The following is a 27,178-nucleotide window of genomic DNA, read 5'->3' as shown; positions in this document are numbered from 1 at the left end:
AAGGCATCTTAAGTGCACTCATTGTGGAGGTGAAAGACATGTAAAAGAAAAGTGTTGGGTCCTGTATCCTCATCTAAAGCCAGCTGCATTGAGAAAAGACAAGAAGCAACAGAAGGGTCAAGCGGCAAGTGGGAACCTTGTCACTAGTAACAATGGTGATAGCTCACAGAGTATACCAACAATGGCTTCTTCCATGGGGCAGGTTGCTAATTCCTTCGGAGCCGGTACCTTGGGCTTCACTGCTGGTGAGGTAGAGGTCCTTAGCCGGGCTTTAGCCCGTCTAAGGAATAACTCTTTTGCTTCCACCTCTCTTGCCAGATCAGGTATAGTCTCTGCCTTTAGTGCAACTAGTCCTCTTATTGACTCTACTTCTTGGGTTATTGATCCGGTGCAACTGACCACATGACACATATGTCCTTGTTCTCTTCATATCACTTGTTGTCTGGTCAGGATAAGATGAGAGTTGGTGATGGGTCTTTCTCCACCATCTCTGGCAAAGGGGTGGTTGACCTAAGCAAGGACCTCTCTCTTAAATAAGTTCTGCATGTTCCTAGTCTTACCTCAAATCTTTTGTCTGTTTCAAAACTTCATAACCTTTTTTCCTACTCATTGTGTCTTTCAGGACAGATTGACGAGGAGAACGATTGAGAGCGGTCATGAGTATGGAGGCCTCTACTATTTTGCAGACATCAGTTCAGCCTTACAAGCATCTGCTGCTAGTGGTCCGGAGAATGTGGAGTCAATAGCTAGGTTGCATCTATGGCATGCTAGGCTAGGTCATTTACCTTTTTCTTCATTGGAAGTGTTGTTTCCCGAATTTTTTAAGGGCATTTCAAGTCAGAGTTTAGTCTGTGAAGTATGTCAACTGTCAAAACAATGTAGAACTGTTTATCCAGTTTCCAGTAATGAAATTCAAGCTCCTTTTGATTTGGTTCATTCTGATGTTTGGGGCCCTTCACCTATTGTTTCTATTGATGGCTTTCGTTACTTTATCAGTTTTATTGACCACTACTCTTGATGCACATGGATCTACCTGTTAAAAGGACGAGATGAAGTGCCACAGATAACCATGGCATTTTGCAAAATGGTTGAAACACAATTTGACAAGAAGATTAAGCAATTCCGGTCATATAATGTTGCTGAATATTTTGAAAAATCCTTGAACTTGTTCATGGAAGATGCTGGCATGCTACATCAATCATCTTGTGCTAATACCCCTCAACAGAATGGGATTGTTGAGCGCAAGAATGGACATCTATTGGAGACAACTCGAGCCTTACTATTCCAGCACAAGGTTCCCAAGCACTACTGGTCTCAAGTAGTTCTTACTGCATCATATCTGATAAATCGGATGCCAGCTAAGGTGTTGGGTATGAAAACCCGTTTCTCTGTTCTGTGTCCTACCCTTCCAGACTTTCCTCTTCCTCCTACGGTCTTTGGTTGTGTATGTTTTATACATGTAAAGGATCCAAAGAAGACCAAGCTGGATCCTAGGGCTACGAAAGGAATTTTTTTGGGGTACTCTCCTACACAAAAGGGTTACAAGTGTTATGATCCTGTCACCAAGAGAAAGTATGTCACCAGAGATGTTGTCTTTTTTGAGTCTCAACCCTACTTTCAGTCTTCCCAGAATCCTCTACAAGGGGAGACTAGTGGGATGGAAGAAGATTCTTATTCTCCCTTCTTTTTTGTTCCTCTATCTGCCTTGGGCCTTCCATCATCTCCTTCTACTCCTAGTTGTGGCATCCCGGGTGAACCTAGTGAGGCTCCCACTGTGCCTGCTACCTCTCCTGATACTGCAGATGTTTTTGAGGGCTCTAGTAGGCAACAGAAAGATATAAGAATCGCCTACAACAGAAGAAAAAAGGGCCCTCAAACTCATGACAACAACCAGTTGGACTCGGATCAATCTGTCTCTGCAATCCAAGGTAATCCCAACACACATACTTCTGATTTGGATCTTCCTATTGCTCTGCGTAAGTCTATCCGTTCTTGTACTACTCGACACCCCATTGCTGATTTTGTTTCTTACTCGCGTTTATCTCCATCCTATCACTCCTTTGTGTCTGCTCTTTCCACTATACATGTTTCTTCTAGGTACTCAGAGGCTGTGTCTGACCCAAGGTGGAAAGAAGCTATGAATGAAGAGATGAAAGCTTTAATGAAAGCAAGGACTTGGGAATTAGTGGATCTGCCAGAAGGGAAGAGCACTGTCGGGTGCAAGTGGGTGTTCATTGTAAAGCATAGGGAGGACGCGTCCATTGAAAGGTACAAGGCCCGGCTTGTGGCAAAGGGGTTTACTCAAAAAGAAGGGATTGACTACAAAGAAACCTTTGCTCCAGTAGCGAGGCTCAACACAATTCGGGTTTTACTGTCATTAGCAGCAAATTTTTCATGGGAACTTCATAAGCTGGATGTGAAGAATGCCTTCCTAAATGGTGATCTTCATGAAGAGGTATTTATGGACCCTCCACCAGGCTACGACTTTGATAGAAATGTGTGTAAATTGAGGAAAGCATTATATGGCCTAAAGCAGTCTCCTCGTGCATGGTTTGAGAGGTTTTGTGGGGCCATGAAGAAAGTGGGGTAAACTCAGAGTGGTGCAGACCATACCTTGTTCATAAGGAGACAGGATAGCAAACTTACAACACTCATTGTTTATGTGGATGATATGGTGATTACTGGGAATGATTTGGAAGAGATCAAAAGACTAAAGGAGTTTTTAGCTTCTGAATTTGAGATCAAAGACTTGGGCCATTTGAGATACTTTCTTGGGATTGAAGTTGCTAGGTCAAGAGAGGGGATCTATATATGTTAGCGGAAGTATGTACTTGACCTCCTAGAAGAGACAGGCATGATAGGGTGTAGACCAACAGATACTCCAATAGAACAGAACCATGGTCTACAGGAATCAGTAGGGGAGGACTACTGTGATAAAGAGATACCAAAAATTGGTAGGGAAGCTGATATATCTATTTCTCACCCGACCAGATATTGCTTATGCTGTGCATGTTGTCAGTCAGTTCATGCACTCTCCAAAGATCCCTCATATGAGAGCAGTTGAAAGGATTCTCAGGTACTTGAAGACTTGCCCAGGAAAGGGAATTCTGTTTAGAAAACACAATAAAATTGAAATTGAAGCTTATACTGATGCAGATTGGGTCGGTTCTGTTGGGGACAGAAAATCAACTTCAGGATATTGTACATTTGTTGGAGGGAACCTGGTTACATGGCGGAGTAAGAAGCAGAATGTGGTTGCTAGATCAAGTGTGGAGGCTGAATATCGAGCTATGGCTCATGGTGTTGCTGAACTTCTGTGGCTTAGGACCCTTCTTGGTGAGCTTGGCATAAAAGCTGAGGGTCCTCTCAGGCTATACTATGACAACAAGGCTGCCATCAACATTGCAAATAACCCAGTGCAACATGACAGGACGAAACATATTGAGATTGATCGACATTTTGTTAGAGAGAGAATAGTCTCGGGAGAACTCTGCATTCCTTATACTCCATCCGAGATGCAGATTGCAGATGTGCTGACTAAAGGGTTGGCTGCAACAAAATTCTTGGACCTTCTTGGCAAGGTAAACATGACTGACATCCATGCTTAGCTTGAGGGGGAGTGTTCTGCATTCCTTAATACTCCATCCGAGATGCAGATTGCAGATGTGTTGACTAAAGGGTTGGCTGCAACAAAATTCTTGGACCTTCTTGGCAAGCTAAACATGATTGACATCCATGCTTAGCTTGAGGGGGAGTGTTAAGTTGACTGTTTTTATGTATTGTTGGTTCGGCTGATAAGTGTACATGTTAGTTAGTATTGGGTTTTAAGCTGTTAGGTACTGGGCCTTTGTTTTTGGGTCCAAGTCTGTTTAATGTTTTAAGCAGTCTGGGTGTCCCATCACTAATCAGGGGCATTCCAGACATTTCATGTAACACTGTATTGTAATCTACTATAAATAATAGTACTGTCGACCGGGTTACTCTATTCGACATTCTCAGCACTTGTTTGCCTTCAGCTCTCTTCTACTACTTCAACTATAACCTTTCAGCAAACAATTATAATTGTAAAATATACATTATTAAAGTAAAATATTCATTTTGTGTGTTTATATACTAATTTCTTTTTATTATTTTCTTATTTGTTAGGGTTTTAATCAACACAAACATTGGTAACTGCTGTATTGAACCCTCAAAGCATAGTTGTCAAGGCGATGCCTAGGCCTAGGCGACTAGGCGGTTTTACAGTGTCACCTCGCCCAAACGCCTATAGTTTTGTATACTAGGCGATTAGGTGGGCGCCTAAATCCAGCTTCAGTGCTCTTTTTTTTTCGAAAAAATAGGGGCTTCTTCTCTTCCAGCCCAGCTTCAGTTCTTTTTTTCTTCAAAAAAACAGGGCTCCGCCCCTATACTTCTCCTCCAGCTCAGATTCAATGCTTTTTTTTTGAAAAAACAGGGGCTCTGCCCCTATTCTCCTCCCTCCTTCTCCTCCCTTCCTAGTTCCTGGCTTCCCGCACTTATTATTTTTAACAGCCGAACCTACTCCCTTCCTAGTTCCTAAACTTATAAAATAGTTTAGGTCAGATTCCATTGCCTAGGCAACTAGGCGTCGCCTAGGCACCTGGGCGCCCATGGTCGCCTAGCCTCGCCAAGTCGCCTTGACAACTATGCATCAAAGACTTGAAAACTTGAACCAATAAGAAAGGATGAACTTAAAATTTTGTCTAATCAACACATTTTCTTCTTCCACCTTTTCTTTTCTTCTTTTCCTATAACAAAAATAGGGGTTCAGCCCCTATATTTTTTGAATTTTCTTATCTTATTTTTCTTCTCATGAATATGTTGATTTTCTATACTTTAAGATGGACTTTATACTTTTCTCATGAAAATTATGGATAATTATTAAGGAAATAGGGTTATGGAACCTAGGGAACTACCCTAGGATATGTCTTTTGCTTAAAAAGGTCCATCACCTAGGTGATGTCTAGGCACCTGCCTAGGTGATTATGCAACAAGGTGCCCCCCTGTCGCCTAGGCACCTTGAAAACTATGCTTATTCCATTAGGTTTTTCTCATTCTTTATGAACTTGTCAAAATAGTTTGAAACCAATATTTTCAGTTTTTTGTTATTTGAACGGTATATTTATATTGTTTACCCAGATTTTAAACCACTGCTCATCATGTTCAATGCAGTGATACATTCAATGAGAACTCTCCACCTACAGATGACCCAACATATATCTCATTGCTAGGAGCTGCTGTTTACAAGGCAATGGCCCAGGGTGATAAGGATGCTGTGTGGCTAATGCAGGTATTTTTCTTAGCAAGGGGTGGGGAGGGAGCAAATCTTTTGGGCACAATTGTAAGGAAATTTTTATCATTGTATGGGGAGATAAAAGCTTTTTATCTCTCCCACTGATGCTTGTAACATGTACTTTTTTAATTTTCATTAATAAAATGCTCAGTTATTGATAACATAATTCAGGTATTTTTCTTACTTATTTCCATATGCATGCAACTATCATTAGTAGTTCTTCATATCTTGCATATAGTCCCATAAATTGTGAATTTCATTGGAATCTTGTGAACTTGTACCTAACATACTTCTTCTGTATCTACTCCTCCATGTCTTCCATAAGTAACAAGGATTTTGCTAATGGTCAAAAGTAGATATACAGCAAGAGCTCCCAAACCTAGATTCACAATGGTGGAAGTGGCCAAAGCATAGTAAAATTAAGCCAAACAAAGTACATTGGCAATGATCTAAACTACAGGACGACCATGAAGAATTAAAATCAGAAACAAAAGTTTGGCTCCCAGGCACCAATTATCCCTTGTGTCCAGGTCCCCACATTAACTCTCCCTGACCTATAACTTCCCTGGCTTAGCTGTCCACAAGTGAACTGGTTGGTATTTGAATTTATCTGAAACAGCTATTGGCCTTAAGTTTTAATGGTCTTATCTTCTAAATTTGGTGTCTCCATTGCCAATCGCCCTTTGCATAGTTACCTATCCACCCAATGACAACCTATGTATTATGTATGCTTGACATTTTTTATACTTTGATAAGATGAATCACAGTTGTTCTTTTACATAGCTGCATGGCCAGGATCCTGAATATTATAAATCTTACCATTCTGAACTTTTTACAATATGAGTAAAAGTTTAGCTGATGATTTACAATTAATAGTTTGCTGATGTGCAGGGTTGGCTATTCTCGTCAGAGTCCACTTTCTGGAGACCACCACAGATGAGAGTAAGCAGTTACCAAAAGAAATAAAATACCTTTACCAGATTTTTTTCTCATGTTTGGACATTTGTTACTTGAACAATTGAACAAACCCTTCCCTCTCCCTCAACAGCCTCAAAGAAAATGTATAGAAGAGAGAGAGACACAACCCTGAGTCAAATTATCTAGATTAACTCATATTACTTCACATGCGTATTATTTTATTTAAAGGGCCATGTGAATCTGAGGCTCAATCTGGAGTTCTGGGGAAGCAGCAATGGTTGACTTAATGTAACATATGAAAATAGAATATACAAACTGTAATTACAATATGTACATTACTGCTTATTAATACAAGTTTAGTGTTTGCCTCTTGTAATAGAGGCATCTATAAAGGCATGCACCTTGTATAAAGCATACAATTTTTATGATCCTTATATATGAAGCATGAACCTCAATGGTTTCCACTTCAATTTTACTTTTTGTTATAGGGGGGGGGGTAACCATTTTATTGTGCTCCCCTTCACATAATATAATTAATTAAAGGGGAAAATCAAATGAAGAAAATGTACCTTAATGTGGTCCAGCCTTCCCAAGACCCCAAATAGCTAGGACCAACATCGGATAATGGCCTTTTAACCAATAGATGCTTCTTGAAAGGATCCTGAATTCTCTTTTCTTGCTCATCCTAAGGTGTGGCACTAGACAGAATGGAATGGGGAAACAGAATTCATGTAGCCAACCCCATATAGTTGGGTTAAATCTTAGATGATGATGAAGACACATCTTGAAGGAAACTATTATTATTATTATTATTATTATTATTATTATTATTATTATTATTGTTATTGACAAAGCTTTCTGTAATAACTTGTTAGCTTAGGGGTATTTCTGTCTTTATACCTTGATTAAGGTTGCTGATCTGTAATGTTGTGTTGGAACATGTGCTCTTAACTTAAGTAAGGGCACATAGGTCTTTTCAGTCATGTTTTAATAATAATATAAATACTTACTGGCCGACTGGGAGAAGTCAAGTTGACTCTTTCAGTTCGAACCAAAATTCTCTCCTCTCTTTCTCTCTCTCTCTCTCTCTCTCTCTTTATCACCTTTCTTCTTCTACATAACTGAACTCAGTCAGGCCGAACTCTAAGGCAGACCTGAATTCTATCATAACTAATACTGACAATACATTTTCTTGATACAAGGAGGTTAGAAAGGAAAAGATAGTCTTGAGATGTCAGTCAAAACCCTAAATGAAACTTAAAGGAAAAAAGGTCAACCATCTCAATAACCATACCGGAATTAGACCAAATATTGCATTCAAAAGAGGATCTTTCATGTCTTTGAACTTTGGATGAACCATTATCTATTCAAAACGAAGATAACGATTATCAGCAAAGTGCCTCCTATTTTCCTGTTCTTTTCCTTCAAGTCTTTCTATTTTTCTCTCAAAATACTCCAAAATGAATGGTATTCTACGAAGTTTGGTCTTCATGCTACCAGAAAAGATGGCCAAGTAGAGAATACTTATTTGAATTAACAGGTCTGAAACTCAGTTTTCTAAAGAGAGAGAAAAGGATGAAATGAAGTCAACAACCCTCCATATGATGAGCAAATTTCTGACATCTTAATTCTAGTGTACATGAAATGAAGACTGATCAATTGAAATCATGTACTTTTCAAGCAATCGATAATCTATATAACATTAAGAGAAAGGAACCATGTCAATGCTTCCACCCTTGTTTTCATGTCTTCATTGGTTTGAAATTGTATTGCAGGACTAATTCCTAACTATAGTGTTTATTTTTTGGCTTTTCACCAAGTAGAAAAGAAAAACAATGATCTGATTTGATTACAGTGAGAAAGAAGAGAGGTAGAGAGAGTTTTTGGTGAGAAGAGAAGAAGAGATGGGAAGAAGCCAATAATGATCTGGCCACCCCTCATTGTCTTATATACTCATTAAAAAAGATTGATTACAATGACTAATATGCCCTTAATAGGGCGGCTACTGCTAACAACATAAAAATAATCCCAAAAAGTAATAAAAAAGCAACACAAACTAATGGGCCTGGGCCCAACAACACTAACTAATGACCCAATGACACTAACTACTGATTATGTACAAGAAAAACATAAAAAACTACTGAGTTTCAACAGCCCCCCTCAAGTTGGCAGTAGATGTCACACATTCCCAACTTGCATAGATCATGCTCAAGCTTATTTCTTGCAAATCCTTTTGTGAGAACATCAGCTAGCTATAAGTCAGATGCAACATATGATAAACACACTTCTCCAAATGTCACCCTTTCTCTTATGAAATGTCTATTCACCTCTATATGCTTTGTTCTATCATACTGAACTGGGTTATGAGCAATGTTAATTGCTGCTTGATTATCACATTACAACATCATAGGTTCTTTTGTATCAACTCTAACCTTTCCTAATAAGGGCCAAACCTACAAAAGCTTTGAAACATCATGTGCCATAGCTCTATATTCAGCATCTACACTTGACCTGGCTACAAATGATTGCTTTTACTCTCCCATAAAATTAGGTTACCTCCGACAAGAGTGCATACTCTTGATATGTAGATCTCTTGTCATCTAGGCACCTTGCCCAATCGGCATCTATGTAAGATTCTAGCTTCAGGTGTCCATGGTCAGCAAACAAAGTTCCTCTGCTTGAATGTCCTTTTAGATAGGCAAGTATCCTATTAATGGCTTTCTAGTGTTGAACTCATGGGGCATGCATGTACTGACTCACCACACTAACTGCATAGGAGATATTTGGCTGAGTTATGCACAAGTATACCAATCAACCCACCAATCTTTGATACCTCCCAACATCCTTTACTGGCTCACCATCTGTAGCATTAATTTTGTGATTCGGGTGAATGGGTGTATCAACTGGTTTAACCCCAAGCTTTCTTGTCTCCTATAGTAGGTCCAACACATACTTCCATTGGGAAATGAAGATCCCATGTTTAGACCTTGCCACCTCAATGCCTAGAAAATACTTCAGCTCCCCAAGATCCTTAATCTCAAACTCTCGGTGTAAGTTTTTCTTCAATGCATTAATCTCACTTAAGTCATTTCTTGTGGCTACAATGTCATCCACATATACTATCAACACTAACACCAATGATCCCCTTCTCTTCACAAAAAAGTATGATTATATTGGGTTTGAGTATAACTAACTTAATCAATGCACTCCTAAACTTGTCAACCACCTTTGGTTGATTGTTTCAAACCATATAATGACTTCTTCAATTTGCATACTTTTCCTTTGGCTATATCACTATAAAAACCAGTTGTAAGGTCCATGTACACCTCTTCTTGGAAATCTCCATTAAGAAAAGCATTCTTCACATCAAGTTGGAAGAGGGCCAAGTGTAAGCAACTGCTAGAGATAGGAGGATCCAAGCTGAACTCATCTTTGCTACCAGTGTAAAAGTCTCCAAGCAATCCATCAACCCTATACTTCACATTATAAACCCATCTGCAATTGTCTCCTTTTTATTAGGTAGATCCATAATTTTCCATTTTTGGTTTTTAATCAAGGCTTTCATTTCTTCTTGCATAGTTGTCTTCCACTCAGGTTTGGAGAGAGCCTCACTAACGGTCTTGGGTATTGACACAGAGCCAAGAGAAGAAAGGAAGGCTCGATAGGAGGGAGATAACCCACTGTAGGAAAGATGATGTGAGATACAACGGGTTGTGCACTTTCTCTTCCCCTTCCCAAGTGCAATAGGAAGGTCTAGGTCATTTGCAATGGTGTTAGGAACATGTGTGATAGTATCAATAGGAACTAAAACATTAGATGGAACAGAAGGCATACTTGGGTCTATGTTAGCCAAATTTGGAATCTTAGATAAACTAATGGGAAGTGATGTAGGTTCCTCTGTTGTGGAATCAACCTCCCTGTGCCGTCATAGGCGCTGTCATGTAAAGAACCGAGAAGCAAGGCATGATGGAGCAGACAAAGTAGGTGGAATAGGTGGGTTAGACACTGGAGTAAGCAAAGGAGCTGGAATAGGAAGTGGTGTGGAATGCTCATTTCCTCCCCCAAAACACTCCCCCTAAGAAAGACTCCCTGAAAAGAAAGGTGTGGAATCAAAGAAAGTGACATCCATTGTGACTGCTGACTCCCTGACACTGGATCATAACAACAATACCCCTTTTGATTTCTTGTATACCCGAGGAATAACACTTCTTTGCTTTAGTGTTCAGTTTCGAGCAGTGAGGACCAAGGATATGAACAAAGCATACACATCCAAACACCTTCAATGGAACATGAAACATCTCCCCCTCAGGAAAATGAAGACTGAATGGAGTAATGTATCCAAGAACACAAGAGGGTACCCAATTAATCAAGAAGACTGTTGTGAGAACTGCACCGCCCCAAAACTGAAGTGGAAATGTGGAGCTCACCATCATACTTCTTGCCACTTCCACAATATGTCTATTCTTCCTTTTTGCTACACCATTCTGTTGTGGAGTATATGTGCAACTGCTTTGATAGACTACTCCATGCTCTAATAGATATGATGCTAGTTTTTTCTTAAAGTATTCCCTAGCATTATCTGATTTGAATATCTTTACTTATTTTGAAAAAGTTAAAGTAAATTTTATTAATGAGAATAATAGTCATACAAAGAGGGAAGAACCATAAACCAGATCCCCCTCAGGAAAAGATCAGAGATCCCATAGACTAACTGAATTAAGCATCAGAAACATATTCTGATTATAGAAATCAGGTAGGACAGATAACCAGGATGCTAATCTAGCCACAATACATTGGATCAACTCCTTAGGGATCTTCGTCTCTTGTTTAACAATTCTGTCATTTCTCTCTGACCATATAGTGTTGATTATTGTTGCTGGGATAGATCTCCAAATGTATTTGCCCTTCTTCGATAAGCCCTGGAAGTGCCAGCTTTGTAACAGATCCTCTACTGTGCTTGGTATTACACAACAAACACCCACAGCAGAGAGGAAATGGGACCATATTCTCCAAGAAAGGTTGCAATGAATGCAGAGATGGTCCATGGATTCCTCATTCAGACCACAAATTCCACAACTTAGGTCCTCTAAACTGAATCCCCTCTTAGCTTGGTTGTTTCGTGTTAGGCATTTTCCTAGTGCTGAGGCCCAGACCAAGAAATTGATGTTATATGGGGATGAAGGGATCCATGTTTGCTTACATGGGAAGTCTGCATTCCTACCGCTAGTTAGACTGTTTCTACTGTTGCTACAGTAGTCCGAACCAGTAAGGAGAAGAAGAAAGAGAAGGAGAAGAAGAAGAAGAAGATGAAAGAACTGTCGAACCTGATAGCTAAACCCTATCAATCGACCTCTTAATAGTGATTAGGCTTCTAATTAAATGTACAAGGACTAAACTGCCTCTACTTAAGTATGGGACAGAACCTCTAATAAGACTGCCACATAAGCTCATAACTTAACCAAGGTGAGTTGACTAGTCTACCCTTATTTGGCTAACTCTAACACTCCCCCTCAAGCTGGAGAATATATGTCATATAATCCCAGCTTGTTACATATATAGTTCACTCTCCCTGAGCTTAAGGCTTTTGTAAACAAATCTGCCCACTGATCACCTGAGCTTACATGTTCTGTGCTTATCTCTCCAGTAAGAACCTTCTCCCTCACAAAGTGGCAATCAATCTCTATGTGCTTTGTTCTCTCATGAAAAATAGGGTTGGATGAGATATGGAGCGCAGCTTGATTGTCACAGTACAACTTCATAGGTTCATCCATGTGGAACCCGATTTCTTGTAGGAGATTCCTCAACCACACTAATTCACATGTAGTGTGTGCCATGGCTCTGTACTCGGCTTCAGCACTGCTTCTAGCCACAACCGTCTGCTTTTTACTCTTCCACGTCACAAGATTTCTTCCAAGAAATGTGTAGTAACCTGTAGTAGATCTTCTATCAAACACAGAGCCCGTCCAATCTGCATCCGTGTACCCAACTACTTCAAGTTTTCCTCCTGGTTTATACAATAGCCCACGGCCCGGAGCTCCCTTCAAATATCTTACAATTCTAAGAACTGCATCCCAATGAGATATACAAGGGTTCTGCATAAATTGGCTCACCACACTGACTGCAAAGGAGATGTCTGGTCTCGTGATAGTCAAATAGTTCAGCTTCCCCATTAGTCGTCTATACCTTCCAGGATCATCAAATACTTCCCCTGTATCACTGCTCAACTTAACATTTGGTTCCATGGGAGTCTCAGCCGGTTTTGCACCTAACAGTCCTGTTTCGTTCAATAGATCGAGAACATATTTTCTTTGGCACAGGTTTACACCTTGTCTTGATCTAGCAACTTCTATACCCAAGAAATACTTCAATGTCCCAAGGTCTTTTGTTTGAAAATGATTTTGCAGAAAGACCTTGAGTTTGTCGATCCCCAATTTGTCACTGTCAGTTATGACAATATCATCCACATAGATCACTAATAAAATCTTTCCAGCTTCTGAGTCATAGCTAAACACTGAGTGATCAACCTGGCATTGTTTCATTCCAAAATTCTTCACCACTTCACTAAACTTCCCGAACCAAGCACGAGGCGATTGTTTCAACCCATAAATTGCCTTTTTCAGTCTGCACACCTTACCAGCCTCCCCCTGAGCAACAAACCCAGGTGGTTGCTCCATATATACCTCCTCTATAAGGTCACCATGAAGGAAGGCATTTTTTATGTCAAGTTGAAATAAGGGCCAATCATACATAACTGCCAGGGAAATTAACACATGGACAGAGCTAATCTTAGCCACTGGAGAGAAGGTCTCCATATAGTCCACTCCATACAACTGTGAATACCCTTTAGCAACAAGTCTGGCTTTCAGACGCTCCACACTACCATCTGGCAAGTATTTAACAGTATACACCCATTTACAACCCACAACATGCTTACCAGGAGGAAGAGTAGTGAGCTCCCACGTGTGAGTATGCTGAAGAGCAGAGAGTTCATCCTCCATTGCCTGCCTCCACCCAGGTGAACTAAGAGCCTCTTGGACATTGTTAGGTATGGAAATAGATGACAATAGTGAAACAAACTGGCGATGTGAGGTGGAAAGGCGAGATACTGAAACAAAATTGGAAATGGGATGGAGAGTAGAACTACGTTTACCTTTCCGTAAGGCAATGGATAGGTTAAGTCCTGAGGGTTCAGCAACAGGAGCAACGACAGGATCCGCAGACAAGGTAGAAGCTGGAGGATGGGCCGGTGTCATTCGACGTGTATACACTTGCCGAATTGGTGGTCGTTCAGTAGGGATCTGCACCGGAAGAGGAAGAGGAAGTAAAGGTGGAGACAAAGATGCTTCAGTTCCTAAGAAGAAGGGAACAAACTCAAAAAAGGTGACATCAGGACAGACATAGCACTTCCGAGTAATGGGATTGTTAACACTTGTACCCTTTTTGAGTCCGAGAGTAGCCAAGAAAGACACACTTAATGGAGCGTGCATCCAACTTTTCTATTCCAGGACTCAGATTGTGAACAAAGCACACACAGCCAAAGATACGAGGTGTTAATGGAAAGGGAGACAAGGTGGGGAACAAGATAGAGAAGGGAGACTGACCATGAAGAATAAAGGAGGGCATCCGATTAATGAGGAAATACGCAGTAAGTACAGCATCACTCCAAAACCGTTTAGGAACACTCATATGATGAAGAATAGACCGAGCTGTTTCAAGGAGATGACGGTTCTTCCGTTCAGCCACCCCATTTTGTTGAGGAGTGTATGCACAAGAAGTTTGATGAATGATGCCATGCTGTTCTAAATACTGTTGAAAGGAAGTTAGAAAATATTCACGACCATTATCTGAACGAAGAACTTTGATTGGAACACCAAATTGTGTACGTATTTCAGCATGGAATTTTTGAAAAATGGAAAATAATTCACTCCTTTCTTTCATTAAATAAATCCATGTCATTCTTGAACAATCATCAATAAAAGTGACAAAATACTTGTAACCATTATAAGACTCTATTTTGATCGGGCCCCAAACATCTGAATGAACCAAAGCAAAAGGACTCAACATACGACTTTCAACTCTAGGACTGAAGGAAACACGACGATGTTTCCCAAACTGACACGACTCACACTGTAACACTGACAAATGACTCAAAGACGGAACTAGTATCTTGAGTGCCTTGAGAGAAGGATGTCCCAGTCGACAATGCCATTGTAGAGGAGTGAGTGAAGTCTGAAGTGCACTGACGATCTACCACCGTCAAGATAATACAATCCATCAGCTTCATGCCCCCCACCAATCTTCTTCCCCATCCTGAGATCCTGAAAAACACAAGAGGAAGGGAAAAAAGTAACAGAACAGTTAAGAGTCTTGGTTAATTTACTAACAGACATAAGATTGAATGGAAACTTAGGGACATATAGAACAGATGATAAAGAAAGAGAAGCCATGTCAACATTGCCAACACCACAGATGGGAGAGGAGGAACCATTGGCAAGGGTAACAGTTTGAGATGTGGAAGTTTCAGAGAGAGAAGAGAACACACCTGGAGTCCCGGTCATGTGATCAGAGGCTCCAGAGTCAATAATCCAAGGAGAGGTTTTAGATGACAGGCAAGCTATACCTGAGTGGGCAAGAGTAGCAGTAGTGTGCTGTGAAATGGACTGAAGGAACCGCTCATACTCATCACGCGGTACACTCACCATCTCCCTTCTGGAAACAGATGTAGATGTGGAAGGAGTTAGGTCTGCCTGTTGATTATCACTGACATCAACCCCACCAGCAACATCATGATTGGCCCATTTAGAGGGAGGGTGGCCATGAAGATCATAACAGAAATTTACGAAATGTCCTTCCCTGCCACAGTGGGTACACTTCCTTGTAGAGCTGCCTTTTTCTTTGCCACGGCCTCCCCCTGAGTCACCACCACCACCACGGCCAAATATGGAACCACCACGACCTCCTCGGGAGGCATGTCCTCCCCCTTTCGTACCACGTCCACCTCCTCTGGCTGTCACAAAAGCTGATCTATCCGACTGTGTGGGATTCTCTGTCTGTCCCAAAGAAATCCTGCGAAGCCGAGCAAACACTTCCTCAAGTGTAGGAAGGGTAGAGCCCCCCAATATTTGGGCCCTAACTGGTTCATACTCTGATTTCAACCCCACTAAGAACCTTGTGACATCTAGTTGTTCCCTCTGTTGTTGCTGAACCTTAACATCTGGAGTGAGAGGATGATAGACATTGAGCTCATTTCTGAGGTTCTTCATACTGGCATAGTACTCTTCTAGGGTTTTATTTCCTTGTTGCAGACCAAAGTACTCTTGATAGAGCTGATATACCCTTGTAGTATTATCTTGCCCAGAATACAGCTTCTTGGCATGTTCCCATATGTCCTTAGCTATATCTAAGAACATGAAGTTGACACTTATTTTGGGTTCCATACTGTTCCATAGCCATGTCATGATTTGAGCATCCTCCTGTTCCCAATCATCAAACCCTGGAGAGTCAGCCGGTGGTTTATCTTCTTTCACATGCTTCACATTTCTCTTTGCCTTGAGAAAAACTTCCACCGACTTGGCCCATGGAACATAGTTCTCACCATTCAGTTTAATTGAGGTCATCTGTACACCTAGATAGTCAGAGGAAACCACCACACTAGGTTTCTGATCACTACAGCCATCTCCCATTGCTGCCATGATACTCTTTCAATGCTGCCTCTAATCTGAATTCCCAATCACCAACTAAGTGCTGCTGTCAAGAGTTTGATGTTCCAGAACCTACAGCAGTCCCTAAACACAATGATAGATACACACGCCTTTGTTCTTATCCACACCACTACTGATTTCACAAAAAAAAAACATAGACTACACCGACATTAATTCAGCACTTACTAACCACATGCAAGCTCTCTTACAACTACTCAACAGAGTTTGTGCATCACAAGCACCACCACACAGCCATAGCTGTCACACACAATACAGACCTGCTTTAACGCTTTTAAGAGGGCACCACAAGACCAACAAAAACTCAACTAGTACCATTGCATTACACCTTGCACCATTCGGCCACCTACAGTAGCAGCCCTTACACCATTTGGTCACTGTAAACACAGCCTGTTCTTGGAATTTTTCCAAGAACCAGGGCAACAACCAACCTAGTTCTTTAGGTTCTGATCAGTCCTCTCAAGTTCTTGAAGATTTTCAACCCAGAAATACCAACAGCACACAGAGGAGAGATAACCAACCTCCGTTTGAGAGCTTCAGCCAACCATTCACTGCTGAAGTTGTTTTCTTAGGAAAGGAGGTTCTGTGCACCAGAAAAAAGAAGAGCTGTGATGTTTCAGGTCTGGGACGAACCACTTTTCTCCATTGACTGCCCAGAGAAGAAAAAGGAGAGAACTGAAGCACGAACTGAAACAGGTCACGGACTGAAGTTGTCACGCTCTGATACCATGTTTCTACTGTTGCTACAGTGGTCCGAACCAGTAAGGAGAAGAAGAAAGAGAAGGAGAAGAAGAAGAAGAAGATGAAAGAACTGTCGAACCTGATAGCTAAACCCTATCAGTCGACCTCTTAATAGTGATTAGGCTTCTAATTAAATGTACAAGGACTAAACTGCCCCTACTTAAGTATGGAACAGAGAACCTCTAATAAGACTGCCACATAAGCTCATAACTTAACCAAGGTGAGTTGACTAATCTACCCTTATTTGGCTAACTCTAACATAGACCATCAACAAAAGATCTAACCGAGAAATTCCCATCAGCTATCCAGGTCCAGGTCTATTGGTCTCTTGACTAGGGGTGAAAGGAGAAACTATTTAGGCTGCTCAGCAGGTTCACAACTTCAACTACTTCCCAGTCTTGAAAATCTCTTTGGAATTTGGGTTTCCACACCACTTCACCTTGAACTAACTTGAAAGAGTCAGCAACAATTGCCTCTTTATCCTCAACCATTGAGAACAAAAGGGGAAATCTCTCTTCCAAAGATACATCGTTTAGCCATTTGTCCTTCCAAAAATGAACTCTACCTCCATCACTTAACTAGAATCCCACTCCTTTTAGGAACATAAGAAGTGTTTTCATGATGGCTTTCCATAGAGAGCATCTGTAAGAGGGAAGCGTAACAACAGTCATCCATCTCCCCGATTGAAGCCCATACTTGGATGCGATGAGCTTCCTCCACTAGCATTTTTCTTCCACTCCAAATCTCCATATCCACTTGTACTCCAAACTGTGTTAGCACCATCTGATGGAACTGTTGTACCAAAGGAGGTACCTCATCCTAAGATCTCATCAAGTGCACCAGAGAATACCATGAATGGTCATCCACAAATAGAAGAAAATAATGGTAGCCACCCATAGAAGGAACATGATATGGTCCCAAAACATTAGTATGAATAATGTCAAAAACTAAAGAACATCTTTTATTGCTTATCTTAAATGAATCTCTACAATGTCTTTCTAGTTGACAACCATCACACTCCAAACTAGAAAACTTAATTGACTCAAATAGTTTTGGAAACAGAAAACACAAAGACCCAAAAGATAAATGCTCTAACCGATTATGCCAAAGCATAATCTAACCTATTGACTTTGACTCATTACTCCTGCTACTAACATGATGGCTTTGATGACTGGAATGACCATTGAGAAGGTAGACTCCATTCACCTGACGACCACTTCCAATCGTCCTCTTTGACTCCAGATCTTGCAAAACATAATGAATAGGAGAAAACGTTATTGGACAATTTAAATTTTTGTCAAACTGCTCATAGACAAAGGGTTAGTACTCAATCTAGGAACATGGAGTACAAAAGGCAGGGTAATGGTATCGATTATTTTGATAAACCCCTTTCCAGCAATGGGAACATGGGATTTATCATCCGTGGAGGCTCTATCTCTACCAGAGTAGAGGTGGTATGAGGATAAGATGGTGGAAACATTGGTCATATATTTTGAGGTTCCTGAGTTTATAATCCAAGGAGGTCCCTCTTTACTTGTAGTGGAGGCATAATTTGTAGTGGCATATGAACTACCTATGTGTGAAAATGAAGTAGAATGACTAGTTCCTGGGTCACTTGCACCTTGCTGTCCACCCTGTGAAGAGTTGGAATTAGCTATATCCCTTTGACTCAAAAACTACCCATATCTCTCCAATTCGACCCTAACTGCAGTTGTTGCAATTGAGTCTAAGGAAGATGTAGTAGGTGGTTCAGATAACCACTAGTCACTACCATATTATCATTCCCTTTCTTGTTTTTGAGCCGACTTGGCATGAGGTGTGAGTGAAACTTCCAACAGGTAACTTCGGTATGCTTAGGCTTCTTGCAGTAGTCACATATCAAGTCCTTCTTGTCCTCCTTCCTAACATCACTACCACCCTTATCCTCACCTAGCTTAGGCTTCATTGTATTGACCATAGTTGACTGCTAGAGGTTTAAGTTTCTCATCATCACATTCCTCCTACTCTCTTCTCCCGACACAAAGGCATATGCTTGAGAGAGGGTTACACTATCATGGGAGAGAACTAAAACTTGTTGTCGTGCTATGTCATACTCTAGGTTAAGTCTTGCTAGAAATGCAAACACTTTATTCTTCTCTACCAGCTTTTGATATGTGGCTGCATCTTTACTACTATCCCAAACTATAGTCTCTAAATGATCTATCTCTTTCCATAAGTTTTTGAGGGCTGAAAAATAGACAACAGATTTATCTCCCTACCCAGTAGCAATAACTTGATTCCTCAATTGGTAGGCCTTAGCAACATTTTCACTCTGTGAGTAAGTCTCTACAACTTCATCCTAGATCTCCTTAGCCTATAAGAATTCTTATTTATATGGGGTAACATAGAATTGCACAACCAGGTCATCACCATGTAATTCTCCTATACCCATTAGGGAGAATTAGTCTCAAGTTTCTTCTCTTCACTGGTGACATACCCCGGTTTTCCCCGAGCACCAATAGCCATTTTTACTGATTGGGACCATTCTAAGTAGTTTATACCATCTGGCTTAACTGTAGTTATGGTTCCTACCCCAAAAGGGTTACTAGAACCTACTCCACCTAGTTCCATTTCACTAGTGGACTTGTATTCAACTCCACTGACCTCCATAATTCCTAAAATAGCTTTTGAAATCAACTGTAGATGAAGAAAAATAGATTTAACTCCTTTAGAGGCTTCAACCACCCTTCTAGTATCCAGAAACCTTTTCCCACCAAGATTCCTTTCTCCCTAGGAGCAGGTAGAAAGAGGAGAAAAGGCTGTCGCTCCCTCCAGGAACCTCAGAAAATTCCGTAGTTTGAACTGCCTCTTCAAAAATCACCAAGAGATCCAAAAAATCCACAATGCCCCTTCCTAGGTCAAAATTGAAGAGTCCTACTGAAATTAGGACTCTTCCTCCTCTAGTTCTTCTTGATTTTGATGATCAACCCAAGATCTGACACAAAGGGTTCTAGATCCACCAAAAAAATCCAAGAACTGGGCACTTTTGAAGTCTTCGATCAGCTCTCTAACTCACCATGCAGTCGGCTGATCTAGGGCTGCATGATGTAATACTCAAAAAATCTCTAAAAACTGCTCTGATACAAAGTAGAAAAGAAAAAGCAATGATATGGTTTGATTACAGTGAGAAAGAAGAGGAAGAGAGAATTTTTAGTGAGAAGAGAAGAAGAGATAGGGAGAAGCCAATAATGATTTGGCAACCTCTCTCATTGTCTTATATACTCATTAAAAAATATTGATTACAATGACTAATATGCCTTTAATAGGGTGGCTACTGCTAACAACTTAAAAATAGTCCCAAAAAGTAATCAAAAAGCAACACAAACTAATGGGCGTTGGGCCCAACAACACTAACATAAAAAACTACCGAGTTTCAACACACTGAAGATATTTGTAATCATACAACTAGACATTGTTGGATGATTTTCTATAATACTATTTCCTTGTTATTTAATTTATTGTGGTCTCAACAGGCACTTCTACATTCTGTTCCATTTGGAAAGATGATAGTGCTCGATCTATTTGCTGATGTGAAACCTATATGGAGAAGATCTTCGCAATTTTATGACACCCCTTACATCTGGTAATTGAAACAATTTTCATGAAAACTTAGTATATCCTTCAAATTGTCTTTCTAATTCCTTCACTACTTGTCAAAAACTAACAATTGAATACCTGTTTTCATAATTTCAATATCTACTGTTTCAATCACCATGTTGTCAAAAGCTAACAGTTCAATGCATCCATCACTGAGCAGAATTGTTAACCTACTTTCTTCATCTTTACATGTGTTTCAGGTGTATGTTGCATAACTTTGGTGGAAATATTGAGATGTATGGCCTACTAGATGTGGTTTCATCTGGTCCTATTGATGCTCGTGTCAGCCAAAACTCAACTACGGTATGTTAGGAAGAATTTTTCTTATGGACAAGAAAATATCTTGGGCATGCATATCAGAAGATTGACATGCTTGGGGGAAGGCCATTTTAATGTCTCTTCTTTTTTCTGGTAGGATGCTAATGCCTCTTCTAAAATGGAGGTAATGGACAGGCACAGAGTTCTAGTTGAAGTAGGTAATAAGAAAGAGGAACTGGAAGTATCAGGAAGGAATAAGAGAGAAGAGGAAGGATGACAGCAAAGGGTCAGTGTTGTTTTGGGTATTAAGTTAGACTTAGACATGAGAATGGTAGGTTCACTACTACTAAGGAGGCAATGTACCTGTTAGGGTTGGTAAAGTAGGAACTGAAAAATGTGCTTTATCTTTTTTATTAATATGTTTGTGTGTGCCCAAATAATATTTCAATAGATAGGGTATCTTTTTCTTCTTTTTCTTTGGGCTGACAAGTGTTAGAATGTGGGTTTTACTCTGAGAGCAGTCGCTTTTTGTGCAAAACAAAAAAAGGACACCCCTCCCAAGACCCCGGATTGCTTGGACCAACATTGAGTAATGACCCTTATTATTATAATTATAATTATAATTATGTTGAAGATTAATTAGTTTTGTGATGTTTTTCTGAGTAGATGTTTTATGTTAGTTGTTAGATAGGAGGTGGGGACCACAGTAGTTATGTGAGTCCAAATTTTATTATGTTTTTGTGTTATATATGCTGTTTTATGTTTTTCCGCCCTATAAGGGCATAGTTGTCTTTGTACTATTCTATTATTTTAGTATAAATAATAAGTGAAGGGGGCGGCCAGATTATTGCTCTCTTTTCTTTCAAACTTCTCTTTTTCTCCTTCTCTCTTCAAGAAACTACTTTCTTTCATATTTTTTAATTCAGTAGATTCCTACTTGGTATCAGAGCATCGACTAGGGTTTCTTGAAGCATTCTCATGCAGCCCTAGATCAGCTGACTGCATGAAGTAGTAAAGGGCTGATCGATCTGCTATAGATTGCCCAGTTCTTGGAGTTTTTGGTGGGATCTAGACATCAGGAAGGTGATCTACTGTTCGACATCAAAATCAGGAAGAACTTGAGTACGGGGAAGAGTCCCAAAAAAGTTGGACTCTTTGTTTTTGATATGATCTTGGGCGCCCAGGTATTGTTAGTTTTCTTTTGATTTTCTGAAGAGGGCGGTTTGGTTTCTGGAATTTTCTAGGCCTTCCGGAGTGATCGATTAACTTTTCTCTCTGTTGGGAGGTGTGGGGAGGAGAGAGATTTCCCTCCAGCTAGGGTTTTCTTCTTCCGGAAGGGTTGGTTTCTGTGTGTGATATTAAATTATTTTTTGAAGGTCTCCAATCTATTTTTTTTCTTACTGTTGAACTGTTTGAAGTAAAATGGAGAGTTGGAATACCGAGATGAAATCTACCGGTATTGTGGGACTGGGTGTTGGAGGTAGTAGTGATATTTTTGGGTCTGGGATCATTACTACAGTAAAACTTGATGGTACAAATTATTTGGAGTGGGCACAATCAGCTAAGATGGCTATTGGTGCTCGTGGAAAATTAGGATATCTCACTGGGGAGGAGAAGAAACCTGATACAGACTCGTCCCGATGGGTGCAAGAGAATTAGATGGTAATGTCCTGGCTGTGTAATTCTATGTTACCTCATATTGCAAAAGATTTCCTATGGTCTAATACTGCTAAAGAGATTTGGGATGGAGTGACTGAAACCTACTCATAAGCAAAAAGAAGCCAAAGCCTATCAGTTAAGAAATCAGGTGATAAGTATGAAACAGGGAGAAAAACATCTTGCTGTGTATTTCTCCATGCTGAAAACCCTATGGCAGGAAATAGATCACTTAGAAATTGTGGTATGGGAAAGTGTAAATGATGCAACAACTTATCACAGATTAGTAGAGAGGAATAGGGTTTTTGAGTTCTTGGCAGGGCTGAACCCTGAATTTGACATTGCTAGGCAGCATATTCTTTCTAGGGAGGGTGTGACACTCTCTCAGGCCTATGCTTTTGTCTCTAGAAAGGAGAGTAGGAGGAATGTAATGCTGAGACAGCCTGGGATTGACTAGTCGGCTATGGTTGGTACAACAAAACTTAAGCCGAATGGAAACAGGGGGAGTAGTGAGACTAGAAGGGAAGATAAGAAGGACTTGGTGTGTGATTATTGCAAGAAGCCTAAGCATACCGGGGACACTTGTTGGAAGCTTCATCCAAATCTTATGCTTGCTCGGATAAGAAACAAGAAGGGAAATGCAAATGTAGCCATTACAGGAGACTCTTCAGCCCCTCTCTCCCAAACTGATTGGGAATCCATTGCAGTAGCAACAGTGAGAACAGAATTGGAGAGGTTTGGACAGCTTATGAGTAAGAAAGATTCACCCAGCTCTAGCCTTCCAGATGGATAGCAGAATGCAGGAGCCAACTACACCACTTCCTTTGCACATACAGGTAGTTCATATGCAACTGCAAATCTTGCATTCATTTCAGGTAAGGAGGGACCTCCCTGGATTATAGACTCAGGAGCATTTGAGCATATGACTAATGCCCCTACCTTTTTCAGTTTCTATCAGTTGTGCTCTGGTAGAGACAAAGTCTCTACAGTAGATGGTTCACATATGCCCATTGTTGGGAAGGGGACAAAGTCTCTACAGTAGACTGTCCCCAGACAAGGAGACAGTCGAATGTCGATGGGTATTCATAGTGAAGTATAAGGCCGATGGCAAGATAGAGAGGTACAAGGCAAGGTTGGTAGCAAAAGGGTATACTCAGACCTATGGTGTTGATTATCTGGAAACCTTTGCACTAGTAGCTAAGATGAGTTCAGTTCGTATCCTTTTATCTCTAGCAGCCACCTATTCATGGCCCTTGTTCCAGCTTGATGTCAAAAATGCTTTCCTCAATGGTGACTTATAGGAGGAGGTATATATGGACATTCCAGCAGGCTTTTATGAAAATGTTGGTAAAGGAAAGGTGTGCAGACTCAGAAAATCTCTGTATGGACTGAAACAGTCACCTTGGGCTTGGTTTGACAGGTTCAGAGGGGCACTCATCCGTTTTGGATACACACAGACAAAGTCTGATCACACCCCTTTGTGAAGAGGAGAGATGCTCTGGTGTCAATTCTGATTGTGTATGTGGATGATATAGTGGTGACAGGAAATGATCTAGAGGAGATTGATGATCTCAAAAAATCATTGCAGCAAGAAATTGAGATCAAAGATCTTGGTGAGCTCAAATACTTCTTAGGGATTGAAGTTGCAAGATCCAAGCATGGGATCTTCATTTCATAGAGAAAGTATGTACTTGACCTATTGCGAGAGACTGGGAAGCTGGGGACCAAACCAGCAGACACTCCTATTGATCCAAATCACAGAATTAATGGTGTGGATGGTGAATTGGTAAACGATGTGGGGAGATATCAAAGAATGGTGGGCCGACTACTATATTTGTGTATGACACGACCGGATATTTCTTATGTTGTCAGTGTTGTGAGTAAGTACATGCATGCACCTCGGGTTCAGCACTGGGAAGCTATTGAGAGATGTGAATAAACCCTAGTTGATTCTAGGTCAAAGTAGAGAAGAAGAAAGAAGAAAGAAAAGAGAAAGAAGAAGAAGGAGAGGAGAAGAGTGTTCGGCCAGACTAGAAGAGAGGATGTTCAAAAGTCTCTCTCCTAGCCGACCCACTTGACTTTTATTCATAAAACTTGAGTTACAAGAAAGACAATTTTGTCCCTCATAGAAGATGGGGCACATAACTTAAACTCAGATACAATAGACATTTCACTTTCAATAAGATACATCAGAATGACCAAAATACCCCTGACTCGAGCATTCTAACACTCCCCCTCAAGCTGGAGAGTATATATCATATAGTCCAAGCTTGTTACAAATGTAATCTATTCTTCCCCGAGACAATCCTTTTGTGAAGAGATCTGCCCACTGATTTCCTGAGCTCACATGAGATGTAGTTATTACCTCACTTATCACTTTCTCTCTCACAAAGTGACAATCCACCTCAATATGTTTAGTTCTTTCATGGAAGACAGGATTGGATGAGATGTGAACAACAGCTTGGTTATCACAGTATAGTTTCATGGGTTTGTCAATTGAGAAACCCATCTCCTGTAGTAGGTTCTTCAGCCATACTAGTTCACATGTGGTATGGGCCATAACCCTGTACTCTGCTTCCGCACTACTTCTTGCCACTACTGTTTGCTTCTTGCTCTTCCAAGTTACAAGATTGCCACCCAGGAAGGTACAATACCCTGTGGTAGACCTCTTGTCTGATATAGAGCCAGCCCAATCAGCATCTGTGTACCCTTCTATCTCAAGAGTTCCTCCCTTTTGGTATAACAAACCACGACCTGGAGCACCCTTTAGGTACCTAACAATTCTCAGAACAGCTTCCCAGTGAGGAACCCGGGGATGTTGCATAAACTGACTCACCACACTCACAGCAAATGATATATCTGGTCGGGTAATGGCCAAGTAGTTCAACTTTCCCACCAACCTTCTGTATCTTCCAGGATCATCAAACTCTTCACCTGCATCCACACTTAACTTGGCATTGAGTTCCATAGGAGTCTCTACTGGTTTAGCACCTAACAACCCTGTTTCTTCAAGTAGATCAAGAACATATTTCCTCTGACATAGGTTGATCCCTTGTTTTGACCTCGCAACTTCTATTCCTAAGAAATACTTTAGCTTCCCCAGATCTTTCGTATTGAAGTTGTATTGTAAGAATTTTTTCAGCCTGTCAATTCCATTGTTGTCACTTCCAGTTATGACAATATCATCCACATACACTACTAGCAAGATTTTTCCATCTTTTGAGTTACAGCTGAACACAAAATGATCAACCTGACACTGTTTCATCCCAAAGGCCTTCACCACTTCACTGAACCTGCCGAACCATGCACGAGGAGATTGTTTCAGTCCATAAATTGCCTTTTTGAGCCTGCACACCTTACCAGCCTCCCCCTGAGCAACAAACCCTGGTAGTTGCTCCATATACACCTCCTCAACAAGATCACCATGTAGGAAGGCATTTTTTATGTCAAGTTGTAGGAGAGGTCAATCATACATAGTAGCCAATGAGATCAACACCCGAATTGAACCAATTTTAGCCACTAACCGTGCCTTCAATCATTCCACACTGCCATCAGGAAGATGTTTCACTGTATAGACCCATTTACACCCAACAGTGTGCTTACTAGGAGGAGGAAGGGTGGTGAGTTCCCACGTATGATTATGTTGTAGAGCAGAGAGTTCTTTTTCCATGGCTTGCCGCCACCCTGGGAAGGTAAGGGCTTCCTGTACAGTCTTGGGAATGGGAACCGATGAGAGTAATGATATAAACTTGCAATGAGAAGCAGAAAGTTGAGCAGTGGAAACATAGTCTGAAATGGGATGAGAAGTACAAGTACGTTTACCTTTCCGCAAAGCAATAGGGAGATGAAGATCTGAGGGAGAAGGAGCAGTGGCATGATCTGTCGACAGGTGCTGAAGTGGAGGAGGAGCCGAAGCACTTCTGCGGGTATACACTTGAGTAATTGGAGGCCTCTCTGTAGTAACAGGCATATGATGTGCATCTGCAGTAGGAATGGGAGCTGCGGGAAGGGGGTCCACAACCGGAACAGGAAGAGGAACCACAGAGGGAGAAGAAGAGACCCCGACATCTGAGAAAAAAGGAACTGATTCAAAGAAGGTGACATCAGGGCACACAAACAATTTATGAAACTTAGGGTTATAACACTTGTAACCTTTCTGAGTCCTCGAGTAGCCAAGAAAAATACACTTCGTAGCTCGAGCATCTAGCTTGTCTACTCCAGGCCTCAAGTGTTGAACAAAACAAACACAGCCAAAGACTCTTGGGGTGAGAGGAAAGGGAGACAAAGTGGGGAACAACACGGAGAAAGGGGATTGACTTCCAAGGATTGACATGGGCATCCGATTTATCAGAAAACAGGATGTAAGAACAGCTCCAAAAATGCTTTGGGACATGCATATTGATCATCAAGGACCGAGCAGTTTCAAGAAGATGTCTATTTTTTCATATGAACACCAAATTGAGTGCGTATTTCAGCATGAAATTTCTGAAAAATAGAGAACAATTCACTACGGTCTTTCATAAGATAGATCCATGTCATCCTTGAAAAGTCATCAACAAAGATTACAAAATACTTAAACCCATTGTATGACACCACTTTAACTGGACCCCATACATCATAATGAACTAAAGCAAAAGGACTTGAGACACGACTATCAATTCTTGGACTGAATGAGACTCGATGATGTTTTCCCAACTGACATGACTCACAATCTAATGATGAAAGATGACTTAAGGAAGGAACTAGCAGTTTCAAAGCCTTGAGAGAGGGATGACCAAGTCTACAGTGCCATTGGAGAGGAGTAAGAGACGACTGAAAAGCCACTGGAGGGCCACCACCATCAAGGTAATACAAACCACCGGCTTCATGCCCTCCACCAATCTTCGTCCCCGTCTTGTGATCCTGAAACACACAAGAAGAAGGATAGAAGGTTACAGAA

The 27,178-nt window shown here is 40.8% G+C and overlaps 1 protein-coding gene across 3 annotated transcripts in view; it reads left to right on the top strand.

Annotated features, from left to right (window-relative positions):
• The window catches only part of CYL1 (alpha-N-acetylglucosaminidase family / NAGLU family), a 109,126-nt gene that overhangs the window by 70,162 nt on the left and 11,786 nt on the right, over positions 1 to 27,178 (top strand). For all 3 annotated transcript variants that reach the window (XM_010258836.3, XM_088891237.1, XM_010258838.3), the window contains 4 exons: positions 5,191 to 5,308; positions 6,203 to 6,253; positions 20,202 to 20,311; positions 20,526 to 20,628. In XM_010258836.3, the coding sequence (XP_010257138.1) occupies positions 5,191 to 5,308; positions 6,203 to 6,253; positions 20,202 to 20,311; positions 20,526 to 20,628 (382 nt within the window). The remainder of the gene's footprint in view (positions 1 to 5,190; positions 5,309 to 6,202; positions 6,254 to 20,201; positions 20,312 to 20,525; positions 20,629 to 27,178) is intronic.

Source organism: Nelumbo nucifera, chromosome 7 (assembly GCF_055504915.1).
Source record: "Nelumbo nucifera cultivar China Antique chromosome 7, China Antique-T2T, whole genome shotgun sequence".
In the NCBI taxonomy this organism is placed as follows: Eukaryota; Viridiplantae; Streptophyta; class Magnoliopsida; order Proteales; family Nelumbonaceae; genus Nelumbo; species Nelumbo nucifera.
The sequence above is the reverse complement of the archived record's forward strand: the minus strand, read 5'-3'. Positions and strand labels throughout refer to the sequence as shown.